General features: G+C 39.0%; 1 protein-coding gene across 2 annotated transcripts in view; it reads left to right on the top strand.

The window, feature by feature from the left end:
• The window catches only part of Rps6kb1 (ribosomal protein S6 kinase B1), a 40,613-nt gene that overhangs the window by 19,092 nt on the left and 4,881 nt on the right, over nt 1–16,640 (top strand). For both annotated transcript variants that reach the window (XM_005350462.2, XM_013347562.2), the window contains exons 5-13: nt 1,834–1,981; nt 4,081–4,138; nt 5,469–5,569; nt 8,756–8,846; nt 9,021–9,111; nt 10,449–10,556; nt 11,436–11,498; nt 11,657–11,734; nt 15,587–15,694. In XM_005350462.2, the coding sequence (XP_005350519.1) occupies nt 1,834–1,981; nt 4,081–4,138; nt 5,469–5,569; nt 8,756–8,846; nt 9,021–9,111; nt 10,449–10,556; nt 11,436–11,498; nt 11,657–11,734; nt 15,587–15,694 (846 nt within the window). The remainder of the gene's footprint in view (nt 1–1,833; nt 1,982–4,080; nt 4,139–5,468; nt 5,570–8,755; nt 8,847–9,020; nt 9,112–10,448; nt 10,557–11,435; nt 11,499–11,656; nt 11,735–15,586; nt 15,695–16,640) is intronic.

Raw genomic sequence — 16,640 nt, 5'->3', positions numbered from 1 at the left:
TCATTACAGATGGTTGTGAGCCACGATGTGGTTGCTGGGAATTGAACTCAGGACCTTTGGAAGAGCAGGCAATGCTCTTAACCACTGAGCCATCTCTCCAGCCCCTTGTTTTGTTTTTTGAGACAAAACCTCTCTTTGTACTCTTAGCTGTCCTGGAACTTACTGTGAAGACCAGGCTGGCCTTGAATTCAAAGATCTACCTTAGATTAGATTAGAGGTGTGCATGATCGTGCATGGTCAAATTTGTGTATTTCTGTTTTGTTTTGTTTTCTTTTAAATTTCTGTCCTTGATTTCATCTTATTCTTTAAATATATAAAATTATTAACATTCAGAAACCAAAGTTTCTATAATTGTAACCAGGTGGTGGTGGCGTACACCTTTAATCCTAACACCGGGGAAGCAGAGACAGGAGGTTCTTTGTGAGTTTGAGGCTAGCCTGGTCTACAAAGTGAGTTCCAGAACAGCTAGGGCTACCTGGAGAAACTCTATCTTGAAAACAAACCAAAAAAAAAATTTTTTTTTTTTTCTGTAATTGCAATAAAGAATTTCAGCAAGATGGTGGATGGCAAAACCATTGGGATTTTATTTCAGGAAATATACTCCAAAGTCTTATTCTCTGACCACTCTTTTTTTACTGTTAGCTTTGAAACTTTCTTAGTTGTGTTTAATTTTATAGATACAAGTAGCATATATATATATAATTTGTTCGTATTTTCTTAATCAGGGTCTTACTGTGTTCTGCCGGCTCAGCATAGACTGACCTCAAATTTATGCTTTCACTGCTTTCGACTTTGATTCTGGGCCTTTTCCATCATACCCAGCTTATATTTGTACTCTTTTCCCTAAACACTTTATTATTATTATTATTATTGTAGCCAAGATATTACATACTTTAGACTGGCCTCAAACTTATTAATAACCATAACTGGCCCTGAACTCCTGATCTTTTGGCCTCTGTCCCTCCCAAGTGCTGAAACATCAGAAGTGTGCCTTCACATCTGTCTTTCATTATTTCTTAAAACTAAGGGGGCAAGTGCCAATGACAGACCTTTAACCTTCTTAATTTTTGTTTCTTCTTTGTCATAGTTACAAGGCACATTCCTTAGTTTCTTGTTCTGGCTGCCTGCATTGTATCATTTCTTCCCTACACACCACAATCCACTGGAAGCTGAGGTATTCATCACACTCCTCAGTATTTCTCCTTGGCCTCTGAGATCTTTGCCGAGATGCACAGCCTTCCATTTCCTGGCCTCTCGTTTCCACCTCCAGCTGGATCTCTAAGCACTCTTTAACATTCTGACCTTGGTTCCTTGACACATTTTGATCAGTCGAGCCTCTTTTTCTCCTGGGTGCTTCTTAACCTTCCTTCACCTTAACTTTACAGTTTGCTGTCATCATCTTGAGGAAGGCTTCCTGCCAGGTTCAGTGCAGCTCCCCCACTTACCCATACTTGTTCTGTGCTTACCTTCATTGCTATGCTTTCTCCTGATGCTCTGACTCCAAGGACAGGATTCCTTTGTTAGTTCTGTTCTCTTGGCCTAAACCTGGGAGCACACTAAGCCCTGAACTAACTGTAAGTGAATAGACACATAAACTTGATCTGTATACAGATTGCTAAAAAAACACATCTAGGTTTTCATTTACATGTTTACTACAAAACCATAACAAGTTTAGATATTTATAAATAGTGAGTTAGTTTCCATTACCCCCATCTCAGTTTCTAGGAGGAACCATTCTGTATTGGCCAGGAAAGCATAAAATAGATTTTTCCAATTACCATAGGATAAAAATGTTCACTATTTTGTTCTTATAGATCATCTCTTTTCCTTTAGGCAATGATAGTAAGAAATGCTAAAGATACAGCTCATACAAAAGCAGAACGGAATATTCTGGAGGAAGTAAAGCATCCCTTCATTGTGGATTTAATTTATGCCTTTCAGACCGGTGGAAAACTCTACCTCATCCTTGAGTATCTCAGTGGTTAGTACATAGTTCATGTAATTATTTACATTTGCTCCAGAAACTGGGTTCAAACATTATTTTCCAGTGAAACATGCTTTTCTTGTTGTGAACAAGTCTTCAAATTGATGGATACATTGAAGAAGGAAATTCACATGTGAACAAATGGTTCTGTTTATAGACAAATATGAAAGAAACTTGGAAGGTGTTTTCCTGTCTATAAAATTTTATTTGTATCTCTTTGTAACCAATTATTTAGCATATTAATAAGCTGGAGTAGCTACTGTAGTTCACATATTCTTTCCTATATAGAAATGGGGATGCTTACTGAGAGTATTATGAGATATTGAAAGTTTTTGAGTCATATTTTCAAGGGACTGTTCTCTGCTGGGAACTTACCAACACTTACCAACCCCTATGTCTTTTTTTGTTTGTTTGTTTTTGTTAAAATCTCACTGCAAACCAGGCTGTCTGGAGCTCACTAGGTAGCTTTTGCTGCCTTGAGCTGCTTGCAGTGCTGCTTCAGCCTTCTGTCCCCATCCCCATATCATGATATAGCACAGATATGCCCGCATCTTCAGCAAACACAACTGCCAGTCTTTTTTTTTTTTTTTTTTTTTTTTTTAAGACAGTATCTCTCTATATATCTCTGGCTGTCCTGGAACTCACTACATTGACCAGGCTGGCTTCAAACTCAGAGATGGGTTTTTGCATTTGCCACCAGCCTGGCATACCTGTGATTTCTGAGAAACAGATTTTGTCATAGCTCTTAACATGAACCCGAAAGCTGCAGAATTTCCCACCTTTTTTGTTAATACTACTTGCTTATGGCTTTATAATTTCAAATTTATATAGATGATTTTCTGAGTAGTACAAGGTTTTGTGGTTCTGGGGAGTTTCTGCGCCCCTCACATAGATCCTCCACATTCTGTCATCTCATTGCATGTGCCTGTCTTCCCTCTTGATGCACATGCATGTGTGTACATGTATGCACACTTACACAGTCAACATTTTTTTGTGCTATTCAAAGTTTTTTTTTTTGAGACAAGGTTTCTCTGTAGCTTTGGAGCCTGTCCTGGAACTAGCTCTTGTAGACCAGGCTGGCCTCGAACTCACAGAGATCCGCCTGCCTCTGCCTCCCGAGTGCTAGGATTAAAGGCATGCGCCACCACTGCTCGGCATTTAAAGGTTTTTATAACTGAAATGCTAACATTTACTTCCTATACTCAAGGACATTTTCTTATGTAACTAGAATTATAAAATAATTAGGAAATGAACATTAATATATCTTAGTTTTCTTTAATTTGTAACAGTTCTTAGTCTGTCTTTGTCATTATGTTGACATTTTTAAAAAAGGTATATATAGCCCAGTTTCTGTAGAATGCCATCGATTTGGGTTTATCTGATATTTCTTTGGGAGTAGATTCAAGTTAATGCATTTTTGACAGGACTGTCCAAGCGACATTGTGTTTCTTCTCAGCTGTTCAGAAAGGAGGTGTGTGGTGTTTAGATCTTTGTCCCACTGCTATTGATGTTCACTGTGTCACATGTAAGGTGCTGTTTGCCAGGCTTCCCCTTTGGAATTAAAAGTGTCTCATCTCATCATGCTTTCAGGTCCAGTTGTGGCATCCATTGGTTCTTGACTATAACAGTCAACTGGTGTTTGCCAAGTGGGTTCTTACTCCATCATTCCACTTTCACTTACACAGAGCTTTCCTTTCTGTTCCTTTATTTACATCATTTTGGGTTCCTGGATTTTAAGATAACTCAGGACAGTATAACCCTTTATTATTATTTATTTCGATATTCAAATTATGCCACCATCAGGTTCATTCAGTTTATATAAAGGTTCTGAAAATGGGGAATAGTCACAGTCACTAAAATTTAGGAGACTTAATTGTGTACTAACATTTTCTTTTACATATTGAAAGGTGCTGGAAAGACTTTAATTAAGACTTCTTTAAACTTTAGGCCTGAAGTGTAAAAGCTGTAATTCCATGCCAATTTTAGGATTTCTTTAAAAATTTTTAAGGAGTTAATGTTACAGATAGAAAAAAGTGCAGACTCGTTAGAAGAGGGTTGGAAGTAAGACATTGATTTCTAATACTTTTCCTTTCTAGGAGGAGAACTATTTATGCAGTTAGAAAGAGAGGGAATATTCATGGAAGACACAGCTTGGTAAGTGAACTTTTTTGGCTATATGAATCAGGTAATTATTCATGTAATTAAAGGCAAAAATACGTTCCCACACTGTTCCATAAATTGATCTGGAGCCAGTCAGTCACTCAGAACGTCCAGGGGGGACTGGGCAGCTATTGGAGGTCACATGATTCCTTTGCCCCCAGGACTTGGGTGGACCGCTCTTCACTGCAGAGTTTCCTTAACTTGGTAAGCTGCCTGTCTTGGTTGTGGGTGAGTGTGGTTTTCCAAGTGAAATTTTGTATGTGGAGCAATGGAAAGTATCAGAAATCATCTCCTCTTTTTTTTAGACTTTCCAGTTCCCAAGGTGCAGTCTTAGGGAGGTGATTACCCTGAGCACACATCTGTGGATTGATTTTATAGCCAGAATGGGATCTGCCCTCCTATTCGTAAGGTGGCATCTGCTTCAAATTAAAAATATACACATCCTTTTGTGAAGTGACTGTATTGGGTAACAGTAAACAGTTTGACCTACACATTAATTGAATAGAAAACACGTAAATGTTTTTTCTATCTTAATTACCAAACTGCATTCCATTGTTTAATTTCAGGCCTTTTCTAACACAGAAGCTGCATTTAAGAACCTTAGGGATGAAGTGCCCTTTTTTGGAAGAGGCTCTCTGAGCCCTGTTGGAGGCTGTGGTCCTGCTGGCTGTGAAACTGCCTCAGTCCTCTAGGACACACCCTCTCCATCCTGGAGTAATCTGCAGGATTGCAACATTGTTACACAGCCAGTATTGCAGTGCTTTGTGCTTTTCGAATCCAGACAGGGTTGATTCAGCCCTTTATTCTTTTGAGGTAGATAAATTTGAGTGTCACACAGTTTATAGTTGTGGGCTGGCTGGCAAGAGGGTGGGCAGATACTGTGGGCATTGCTGTTTGTTAATACACAACTATATTATGTAAGGGATGAGTGGGCTTCCACAGGTCAGGCTCTAAGGACCAAGACTTGATCTCTGAGATTAACAAAGTCCCTATTTCCTGTGGAATCTTAAAGTTGGGGGAGGGTGGGAGGAATTTGTTTGATCTGAATGACTGTTGGCCTAATTCCTACACAGAGAGAGTTAGAATAGATGGGACATCTTTGAGTTTTAGCAGTATGTTCTAATGGAAAAATAAAACATAGTATAGTTTGACTAAAATGAGTGACAAATGCCCCCTGTGCCATCTCTTTTCCCAGTACATTCTTCCACCCCCACTAATTTGGTCTTTGGTGCATGTCTGTTTCTTTCAAGGAATTTTATTCCATACATAAACTTCTTTGGGTAGATTGATTTTTAAATTTTTATTAAATCACTTCTGTTTCCAGCTTTTACTTGGCTGAAATCTCCATGGCTTTGGGGCATTTACATCAAAAGGGGATCATCTACAGAGACCTGAAGCCGGAGAACATCATGCTTAATCACCAAGGTGGAGCTATATCATGAACAATTCTGTAGAAAATAATCCGCTTATAACCCTCCATTTTCAAGGCTCCCATGTTTTTCTCTCTCTCTTGTTGCATATTTCCCCCACAGAATATATAACACTGTAATACTTGCTGGTACTTTTAATTATTTAGTATTTATAATTGAGCTTAAACAGAATTAAAGGGGGCTGGAGAGATAGCTCAGATGTTAAGAGCACTGACTGCTCTTCCAGAGGACTCAAGTTCAATTCCCAGCACCCACATGGCAGCTCACAACTGTAACTCCAGTTCAGGGGATCTGACACCTTCACACCAATGCACACAAGATAAACCTAAATAAATTTTTTTTTTTTTTTTTTTTTTTTTTTATTTTCGAGACAGGGTTTCTCTGTAGCTTTGGTGCCTGTCCTGGAACTAGCTCTTGTAGACCAGGCTGGCCTCGAACTCACAGAGATCCACTTGCCTCTGCCTCCCGAATGCTGGGATTAAAGGTGTGCGCCACCACCGCCGGCCTAAATAAATTAATAAAAAAAAAAAAACCAGTCAAATACATTAGCCATTCTTTGCAACTTAGAAAAAAATCCTATATAAAATGTTGTGACCCCCCCCAAAAACAATTAAAATAAATGTTAATTTTGATTTATGCCATTGATTTTTTTTTAATGACATAAATGTGTAAGTTGTAAAAGCAAAACTTGTTTTAGACATAGTATTGCTGCATAGCTATCTAACACTGAACTTAGGGTCTTCCTGCCTCAATGTCCCAAGTTTTAGAATTACTTGTATATACTATGCAGCTAAAAATAAAACTTTCTATAATTTTAACTAATGTCTGAGGAAGAGAAAGACTGAAATTGAACCAGATTATTTGGCATAGCCCCATTAACAAAATATTTACTAAGCATAGGTTAATCAGAGACTAACATTCTGTACAGCTGTGGGTATAGCAAAGTGAGTGCTGGCTGCAGCTGCGAGCACCTGCCCCTCCCGTTTTTACTCCCGTCGTCTGAACTGGGAAAGACAGCATTTACTCGAGGAACAAACTAGCAGACCAAGGCATATTCAAGACAGTGAACAGCTGCTAGTCCCGGTCTCCTGAGGATGATTTATGAGGTAGTTAACTAATGTAAACTCTTAGACAGAGAATGGTGGAGCGGTTATAAATGTGCCAAATAGTGCTTTTTAAAAATTTGTTTGTGAGGGGCTGGAGAGATGGCTCAGTGGTTAAAAGTATTTGTTGTTCTTGCAAAGGACCAGGGTTTAGTTCCCAGTAACCATGTGGTGTCTTATAATGTCTGTCCAGGGAATCTGAAACTGGTTTTTGCTGGCAGCAGGCACACATGTAGTGTTCATATATACATATAGGCAAAACAGTAATACATGTGAAATTAAAAAAGCAAAACTTGTTTTTTTTGTTGTTGTTGTTTTTTTTGTTTTTTCGAGACAGGGTTTCTCTGTGGCTTTGGAGCCTGTCCTGGAACTAGCTCTGTAGACCAGGCTGGTCTCAAACTCACAGAGATGCACCTGCCTCTGCCTCCCGAGTGCTGGGATTAAAGGCTTGCGCCACCACCGCCCAGCCAAAACTTTTGTTTTTTTTCATGGTAAATGATAGAATTGACAGAGTGCATTGTGGGAACCATGTTTGTATTTCTACCTTCCCATCCCAGACCAGGATTTTGATTCTGAATTCTTTGTTGTTGATTTTGACGTATTCCTTTAAAATTATTTTTCTGGGCTGGAGAGATGGCTCAGAGGCCTGCTCTTCCAAAAGTCCTGAGTTCAATTCCCAGCAACCACATGGTGGCTCACAACCATCTGTAATGGGGTCTGGTGCCCTCTTCTGGCCTTGGGGCATACACACAGAATATTGTATACATAATAAGTAAATAAATAAATATTTAAAAAAAATTATTTTTCTGTTCGGGGAACTGAACTTTGTGCATGCTACCACAAAGCTATAGCCCCAGGCTTTCTGATTCTCAGTTCTAAGGCAAAGGATAGAATAAAGGAATGGTGCAATAGTAAAATAATGTTTTTAACACATAAACTTGAATATACCATTTGGTTCTTTGAGAATAAAGGCTGTGGCCAGGTGTAGTGGCACACACCTATAATTTCAGCACTGCACCGTAAAGAGGATCAAATTCAAGAGTAGCCTGGGTAGGTAGTTGAGTTCCAGGCCAGGTGGACTACCTACCAGATTCTGTCTTAAAAGCGTTCTGAGGGGCTGGAAAGATGGCTCAGTGGTTAAGAGCTTGTGCTGTGCTGCAGAAGAAAAGACCTGGGTTTCCAGCACCACTATTGGCTCACAACCATTGGAAACCATACTTTCACTGTTCCCGAGCTGCCTTACAGCTTATCTAGACCCCAGGCAAACATACTGCACTTACATTTATGCAGGCAAATTATTCATACATAAACCTTTAAACTTGAGAAAATAAAAGATAAATAATATAGCCCTATTTCTTCTTTTGTACCAGAATGTAGATTTTCACAGTTGAATAAATGAGTCATTGCTTGAAAAACCATTGTCTGAAAGGGACCTTGAATAATAGGGCTTTGGTGTTGTGGAGCCACTGATGACTTAAATGACAACCGAGAGAAACTTATCTGAAGTGATCTTTGTGTAAGGTGGAATTCCACCTTCTGGAACAGAAATGATTATCTGATACAAATTTTAGTTCTTCTCCTTCACTGGCAACTTTTGGCAGTAAATAATTTAATTCATTGTGGTAACTGATAGCATTTGGCATACATAGTAAGCGATACAGTGACTTTTTCAGACTAAGGAGTTTGAAAGTCACTTAAGTACACTGAAGAAACAGTGGAGTTGAAGCATGCCATGAGTTTTGTTTAAATATAGAATGTTTATTAGGAGTCTGTATTACTTAAACTAGACTTTCAAAGAGACTTTCTCAGGATGGAACAGAATTCTGCATGTAGGAAAAGAGCCAGAGCTTTAGGCAGCTTCATTATTTCTGTACTTTCTCCTTACTGCATTGATTATATCATTTCCACTTCCCTGCCTTTAAGTAGTTACTACCCCACAGTAGATCAGGTAACTAGTTCTGGACATCTTCAAGATAAGTTTTAGAAACGAAAAGCTAACTTGAAGGAAGAATTATTTGTTTGCTATGTTCAGATACTTGAAATTTTCAGAATAATCATGCTATCATCTTTCATTATAGGTCATGTGAAACTAACTGACTTTGGACTATGCAAAGAATCTATTCATGACGGAACAGTCACACACACATTTTGTGGAACAATAGAATACATGTGAGAGCTGCATGTTAAAGAAATATAACTGGTTTGGGGGTAATATCTAACTTTACCTGGTTTAAAATAGTGTCTTAGTTTTCTTAGTTTAATAATTTTATTCAAATGATATAAAAGTAGATAAATTTTAAGACTTTTTTTTTCCTTTTTTTTTTTTTTTTTTCCCCATTTTAGGGCCCCTGAAATCTTGATGAGAAGTGGCCACAATCGTGCTGTAGATTGGTGGAGTTTGGGAGCATTAATGTATGACATGCTGACTGGAGCAGTAGGTGCACATTAAAAATTGCATGTTTCATGATCTGTGCTGAACATTTTAGTAAGAGAACTTGGCTATGCTTCTAGAACATGTTCCTAGTAGAGATATTTTTAAGGCCTAAAAATTGGTTATCAGTAGTTACTTTGGGTTTTGGTTTGGTTTGGTTTTGATTTTTTGAGTTAGGTTTTCCCTGTATATCCCTGGTTTTCCTGGAACTGACTCTGTAGACCAGGCTGGCCTTGAATTCAAAGAAATCCGCCTGCCCCTGCCTCAGCCTCCGAAGTACTGGTATTAAAGGCACCACACCACCAGGGTGTTATTAGTGGTTTAGCGTTAGTAGTAGTAGCTTATGATTTTGTGGGATTCCACACTTTTTGTTTTACCTGCATGTTTGTCTGTGTGAGGGCACCAGATCCCAGGGCGCTGGAATTGCAGACGTCCTTGAATCTCAATGTGGGTCTGGAAACTGAATTCAGGTCCTCTGGGAGAGCGGCCAGAATGCTCTTAACTTCTGAGCCATCTCTCCAGCCCTGGGATTCCATACTTTTAAAAATACTTTTATTTAAATGAACGATATAGGGACTGGAGAGAGCTCAATGGTTGAATAGTGAAGTCTGTCCTAGTTCAGTTCCCAGCATCACATCAGGTGTCTCACAGCCTCCTAAACTAGTTCCAAAGGATCTGGTGCCTCTGGCATTCATGCTCACCCACCCATGTACACAATATGTGCACATAATTAAAGAAATTAAAAAGAAACTGGTTTATGTCATGACAGTCTAGTGAAATACATAGGGAGAAATGGGAGCTTAAAATGAGAGGCCTTACTGACCACACAAGACTTCCTGGGCATTGCTACTTATGTATCATTGCTTAAAGCCACAGGTCTGTGAGTTAACTATTTCTGAGCATGCTCCTTCTTTCTACTTTCTCTCTATCTCTTTCTTGAGACATGGTTTCTCTGTGTAGCATTCCTGGCTGTCCTGATACTCTGTAGATCAGGCTAGCCTTGAACTCATGTAGATCAGCCTGAGTCTGGAGTGCTGGGACTAAAAGGGCGCGTTCCCAACATGTTTTCTTATCTCAATGTGTAGCTGTCAGGAACTAGATAATAATGTTATTTAAAATTTGTTTTTATGCTGGGTGGTGGTGGCGCACGCCTTTAATCCCAGCACTCTGGAGGCAGAGGCAGGCGGATCTCTGTGAGTTCGAGACCAGCCTGGTCTACAAGAGCTAGTTCCAGGACAGGCTCCAAAACCACAGAGAAACCCTGTCTCGAAAAACAAAAAAAACAAAGCAAAAAAAATATTGTTTTTATATGTTAATTATCCACTCTTTTCTACCCTTAGCCTCCTTTCACTGGAGAGAATAGAAAGAAAACAATTGACAAAATCCTCAAATGTAAACTTAATTTGCCTCCCTACCTCACACAAGAAGCTCGAGATCTGCTTAAAAAGGTAGGGTTCTTAAATGGCAACCTCAACAGCACAGACATGTACATGCACACTCAAAGACACACACACACACCTGTTGTTTGGTTTTTTGTTTTGTTTTTGAGACTCACTATGTCTCATATATAGATCAGACTGGGCTCAACAATAGAGATCTGCCTGTTTCTGTCTCTTAAATCTTGGGATTAAGGGTGTGCACCCCTACACCTGACTCATGTAATAATTGTTTTTTATCTTTGAAAATCTTATGTATGGATATAGTCACACCTCCATCCTAATTCTTCAACTTCATCTAATGCATCCAATACTTAACCCCCCAATTTCATGCTTTCCTTTTTGTTTTTTTGAGACAGGGTTTCTCTCTGTAGCCCTGGCTGTCCTGGAAATTGCTTTTGTAGACCAGGCTGGCCTCAAACTCACAGAGATCCGTGTGCCTCTGTCTCCCGAGTGCTGGGATTAAAGGTGTGCGCCACCACTGCCCTCCCCCACCCCTTTTTAAAATAACCTATGCAGTCCAGTTAGTGGTGCCTGTATGACTGGGTGTGGAGTCATCTACTTGAGCATGGGCAATATACCAGTGGCTATGATCCTAAGAAAAATAACTGTCCTTCCCGTGCAACCATCAACTGCCAATAGCTCCTTCATGAAAGGTGGGGCTTTAAGTCCCTCCCCCATCTAAGAATTTAACATATTTTGATAGAGATACTAAACAGAAAAGACTTGTAAATTTTTAAAGATTTACAAGATTTTCTTTTGTTCTCAAACATTATTTGGTATTAATAAATTGTATCTTCTGGAGCACAAATAGGGCCCACATTCTCTAAAGAAAAAAAATCAGTTTGATTAATTCAGGATTTTCACCAGTGCTTTTTTTCTTCCCTAAAGCTGCTGAAAAGAAACGCTGCTTCTCGTCTTGGAGCTGGTCCTGGGGATGCTGGAGAAGTCCAAGTAGGAATTGAGATGCTTGGTGTTTGGGGGAAACGATGCTAATTTTGCTTATTTGTGATGGCTATATGTGTGTATTCATATATGTTTAGCTTGTTTTGTGATTGGTAGCTTCAGAAAAGTGGTTTGCCATTTCAGTCATCCCCTTTGACTTTTTCTAGGCTCATCCATTCTTCAGACACATTAACTGGGAAGAACTTCTAGCTCGGAAGGTGGAGCCTCCTTTTAAGCCTCTATTGGTATGTATATAGGGAAGCATGTAATATGGGAGATCAGTAACCCTTGTTTTCTAGTTCTGGGGGGTTGAACCTAGGGTCTCCCACATGCCAGGCAAATGCTCTTCACTGACACCTGAGTGCTGGTAATTTTTAAAATAAGAAAAGTCTCAGAGAAACCAGGTATAGTTGTGTACTCCTGTATGATAGTGTCTTTGTTTGCTTATTTATTTATTTGGTTTTTCAAGACAGGGTTTCTCTGTGTAACAGCCCTAGCTGTCCTGGAACTAGTTCTTGTAGACCAGGCTGGCTTTGAATTCACAGAGATCCGCCTGCCTCTGCCTCCTGAGTGCTGAGATTAATGGCATCTGCCACCACTGCCCAGGTGACAGTGTCTTTATTAATGACATCTGCAATGACCCTTTCCAAGTAAGATAACTTTCTGAGGAACCAGGGCTTTGAATGTCAACATGAATATGAGGGCAAGGGAACATAGTTCAGTCTATTAAAATGTAGCAATGAGCCGGGCGATGGTGGCGCACGCCTTTAATCCCAGAACTCGGGAGGCAGAGGCAGGCGGATCTCTGTGAGTTTGAGACCAGCCTGGTCTACAGAGCTAGTTCCAGGACAGGCTCCAAAGCCACAGAGAAACCCTGTCTCGGGGAAAAAAAAAAAAAAAAAAAAAACCAAAAAAATAAAAAATAAAATAAAATGTAGCAATGGCAAAGTAACTTGGTGTTTATTTAGCTTTTGTTTTCTGCCTCAGAAATTGAGAAAATATACTTTCTCTATTTCTTGGGATGTAGGTGGAGGAGGAGGATAATGAGGCTGGTTGTTCTGTCCCAGAGCATAGATGACCTGCTTTAAAATGTCAGCATACACAGGGCTGGAGAGATAGTTTCAGTGCTTAAGAGCACTTGTTCTTACAGAGGAACCTGCACCCATATGATAGCTCATAGTCATCCTTAACTCTACTTCCAAGGATCCAACACCTTCTTCTGACCTCCAAGGACACTAGGTAGGACATACACTTAGTACACTGCCATACATGCACAGAAAATGCTCATAAAATAAAGTAAACCTTAAAATATCTGCATATACAATTGTAAGGATGATAATTAACCCAGATACCTACTGCCCAGCTTCAAAAATGACCAGCTCATCTTGTATAAACATAAACATAACAACTAAGCCATCATCACTTCTAAAAGGTTGACCATTTCTCCATTTGTTTGTTTTGATTTTTCTTTTTTACCGTTATTTTTTCCCTCAATAAGGATTCATAGTCTATACATAGTTTAGATGCTCCTTATTATATGCAGATGTCCGTTCTCATGTCTTCTGGCGATTAACTGAAAAAGCTGGATCATCTGTCCTGTAGAATTCCTCAGATTTAAAAAAATGTGTTTTTTTTTTAATGTGTATGACTTTTTGGTGCAAACGTGATATGCAGTAGATATGTATGTGTGTCTGATGTTTGTGAAGGTCAGAAGAGGGCATTGGATCTCCTGGAATTGAAGTTGTGGATGGTTATGAGCCACAGTGTGGATACTGGGAACCTAAGCCTGATCTTTTGGAAGAGTACCCATTGCTCTTAATGGCTGGCCCATTTTCCATCCCCAAATTCCTTACATTTTGCTAATTTTAGACCCATGGTGTCATATACTATATTCCATCTATTTCCAAAATCTGGATAATTAAGGAACTTATTTAATACAGATGGAAGTCTTGATGCTGTATGCTTTAACAAGGAGGCCTAACTTACAGTATAGTTTTATTTCTATCAGGCTGTTAGTAGTCATTAACAAATGCCTGTCAATCAATAGTTCTTAATCTGAGACCAAAGTCTAGAAACATTTTGGTTGTGTTGCAAGAGGGCCCTGCTACTAATATAATACTACAGCACACACACAGCTCTCTACAAAAAAACAAAAAAAAAAATTATCAAGAACAGAAGCTGGAAAGATGGCTCATCGGTTAAAATGAACATTGACTATCATCCAGTGGACCTAGGTTCAATTCCCAGCACTAATATGGTGGCTCACAACTGACTGTAACTCTAGTTCTAGGGAATCCTACACCCTCTGGCCTCTACAGGCACTGGGCATGCATGTGATGTACACATGCAAGCAAACGCATAGATACATAAAATAAAAAATTAAAATAATTAAATCAAGTCCAAAATGTCAGTAGTGCTGAGGTGAAAAACTCCAGTCCAGTTCTCTGTTCTCATTCAGGGTTTACACAATGGTCTCATTTTTTTATTCATTCTTTATTGCCAGAATTTTTCCATAAACCAAACTTATCAATTGTTTTGTTACCCTAAGTATAGTTGGTACCAGGAAGGCAGGCTAAATGTTAGACTCTTTACTAGTCTTCAGAGTAATGAAATAGTACAGTGAGTTATATATTTTTTTGTTTGTTTTAGTGTCATGAGCTCAGATGTTTAATATATGCAATATTTTTCTGATTTTTCTTATCTTTTTTTGTTTTTATTTTATTTTATTTTTTATTTTTTTTGATTTTCGAGACAGGGTTTCTCCCTAGCTTTTGGTTCCTGTCCTGGAACTACCTCTTGTAGACCAGGCTGGCCTCGAACTCACAGAGATCCGCCTGCCTCTGCCTCCCAAGTGCTGGGATTAAAGGCATGTGCTACCACTGCCCGGCTTTTTTTGTTTGTTTGTTTGTTTGTTTGTTTGTTTTTGAGACAGGGTTTCTCTGTGTAGTCATGGCTGATCTAGAATTCATTTTATATACCAGGCCTGCCTCTACTTCCGAGTGCTGGGATTAAAGGCTCATGTCACTACCACTTGGCTGCTTCTTTTGTTTTGTTTTGTTTGTTTGTTTGTTTTTTTAAAGACAAGGTTTCACTATATAGCCCTGGGTAGCCTGGAACTAATGGTGATCCTCTTGCTTCTACCTCCTGAGTTCTGAGATCACAGGCATATATTACCATGCTTAACATAAATCATATTTTTAAATTGATACTTATTTCTTTTATTGGTTCCATGCATCTGACTAGACACATCATGAAAGAGAAGAAATTAAAGGAATCTGGTCATTAGATGATACTATAACAAGAAAATATACTCAGAATAAGCTACTTCTTTAGAGCTATAAGGGGTGAAGTAATGCATATTAAGAATTCAGGACATTGTGGGTTAAGGAGGGTTTGGTGCTGGGGCACCTATACTAGGGAATTACATGTGCCAGGCAAGTGCTTTACCACTGAGCTACATCCTGAGCTTTTGACTCGTTATCTTATCTCTGTGATGTCTTCGGACTCTTCTTCATTAGTTATCTATACTTACCGTAGACATTGTAGACATAGTGACCACAAAGCAAATTATTTGTAGGAATTTATTGACTGAACTAGATCCACCAAAGAGTGATGAGAGACAGATTGATATTCATAGTTTTAATAAGGATAGTTATATATTGAAATCTATGTTAATTCACATATAAAATTTGAAGATGTAGGCTTTGGCTCACTGGTATTCATCTAGCAAGTATAAAGCCCTAGGTTTGAACTTAGATACCAAACACACAAAAAGATGATGTGGGGCTAGAGAGATTCTCAGCATCCCATGGTGGCTCACAGCCATCTGTACCTGTAGTTCTAGGAGATACAACACCCTCTTTTAGTTTCTGTGAATACTAGGCTCACATATGATACGCAGATATACACAAACCACCTGCATGCATAAAATAAACACTAAAAATAAAAAATGATTGGTATCTTTCTACCTGCATCTTTTTCCCTGTCTGTAGCTGCTAAGATTATTCTGTGCAGAGTGTATATAGGGCTTCTGGCACCTTTGATTGATAGGAATAATAGACTAGTCACCATTTTCTAATAATGTTGTTCTTATGAAGCAATCTGAAGAGGATGTGAGTCAATTTGATTCAAAGTTTACACGTCAGACACCTGTTGACAGCCCCGATGACTCAACTCTCAGTGAAAGTGCCAACCAGGTTTTTCTGGTAAGTGAAGGAATTTCCAAGTTGCCATAGAATATTTAAGTATGAGGATGATCAATGAGAAGTTCATGTGGGAAACCTGGGTGACTTTGCTTTTCCTTGGTAACTTAACTGGTCCCTGCAAAATAACTGATAATCTAACATTCGGTTTTAGAAATTACAATAAGAATGTTTGATTCTTTGGAGTGATTCATGTTTGGTTGAGTGCTAGTGATTTAAAATGATTTTTGGCTTAGCATCAAAAGAACTATTTCATTATGGATACTAATTATTGAGTGGTGGTGGTGCACACCTTTAATCCCAGCACTCCTGAGGCAGAAGCAGGCAGTTCTCTGAGTTTAAGGCCAGCCTGGTCTACAGAGTAAGTTCTAGAACAGCCAGGGCTACACAGAGAAACCCTGTTTCAAACAAAACAAAACAAAATTATGGTTACTATCAGCCTGACTCTGCAGGGATTTGTAATGTTAATTTTTTTTTTTGTTTTTTTTTGTTTTTTGTTTTTCGAGACAGGGTTTCTCTGTCCTGGAACTAGCTCTTATAGACCAGGCTGGCCTCGAACTCATGACATCCACCTGTCTCCGCCTCCCGAGTGCTGGAATTAAAGGTGTGCGCCACCACCACCTAGCTATAATGTTAATTATTAATATTTGATAGCAAAACAGTGATTCATCTTTGATAATAAATGTATTATTTTTTTGTTGAACAGGTGTCTGCCTATATCTCTAGTCCAAGACCTCTTTAGAAATTAATCTAAAAATTTAGTTTCCAGAATAGCCAAAAAATAACTGAATAAACCCATTAAGATCCCACTTATTTGTATATTTTAACAACCTCAGGCTTAAAAGATACTTAATTTATGGCCGGGCGGTGGTGGCGCACGCCTTTAATCCCAGCACTTGGGAGGCAGAGGCAGGCGGATCTCTGTGAGTTCGAGACCAGCCTGGTCTAC

This window comes from Microtus ochrogaster, chromosome 7 (genome assembly GCF_000317375.1).
Source record: "Microtus ochrogaster isolate Prairie Vole_2 chromosome 7, MicOch1.0, whole genome shotgun sequence".
Taxonomy (NCBI): domain Eukaryota; kingdom Metazoa; phylum Chordata; class Mammalia; order Rodentia; family Cricetidae; genus Microtus; species Microtus ochrogaster.
The sequence above is the reverse complement of the archived record's forward strand: the minus strand, read 5'-3'. Positions and strand labels throughout refer to the sequence as shown.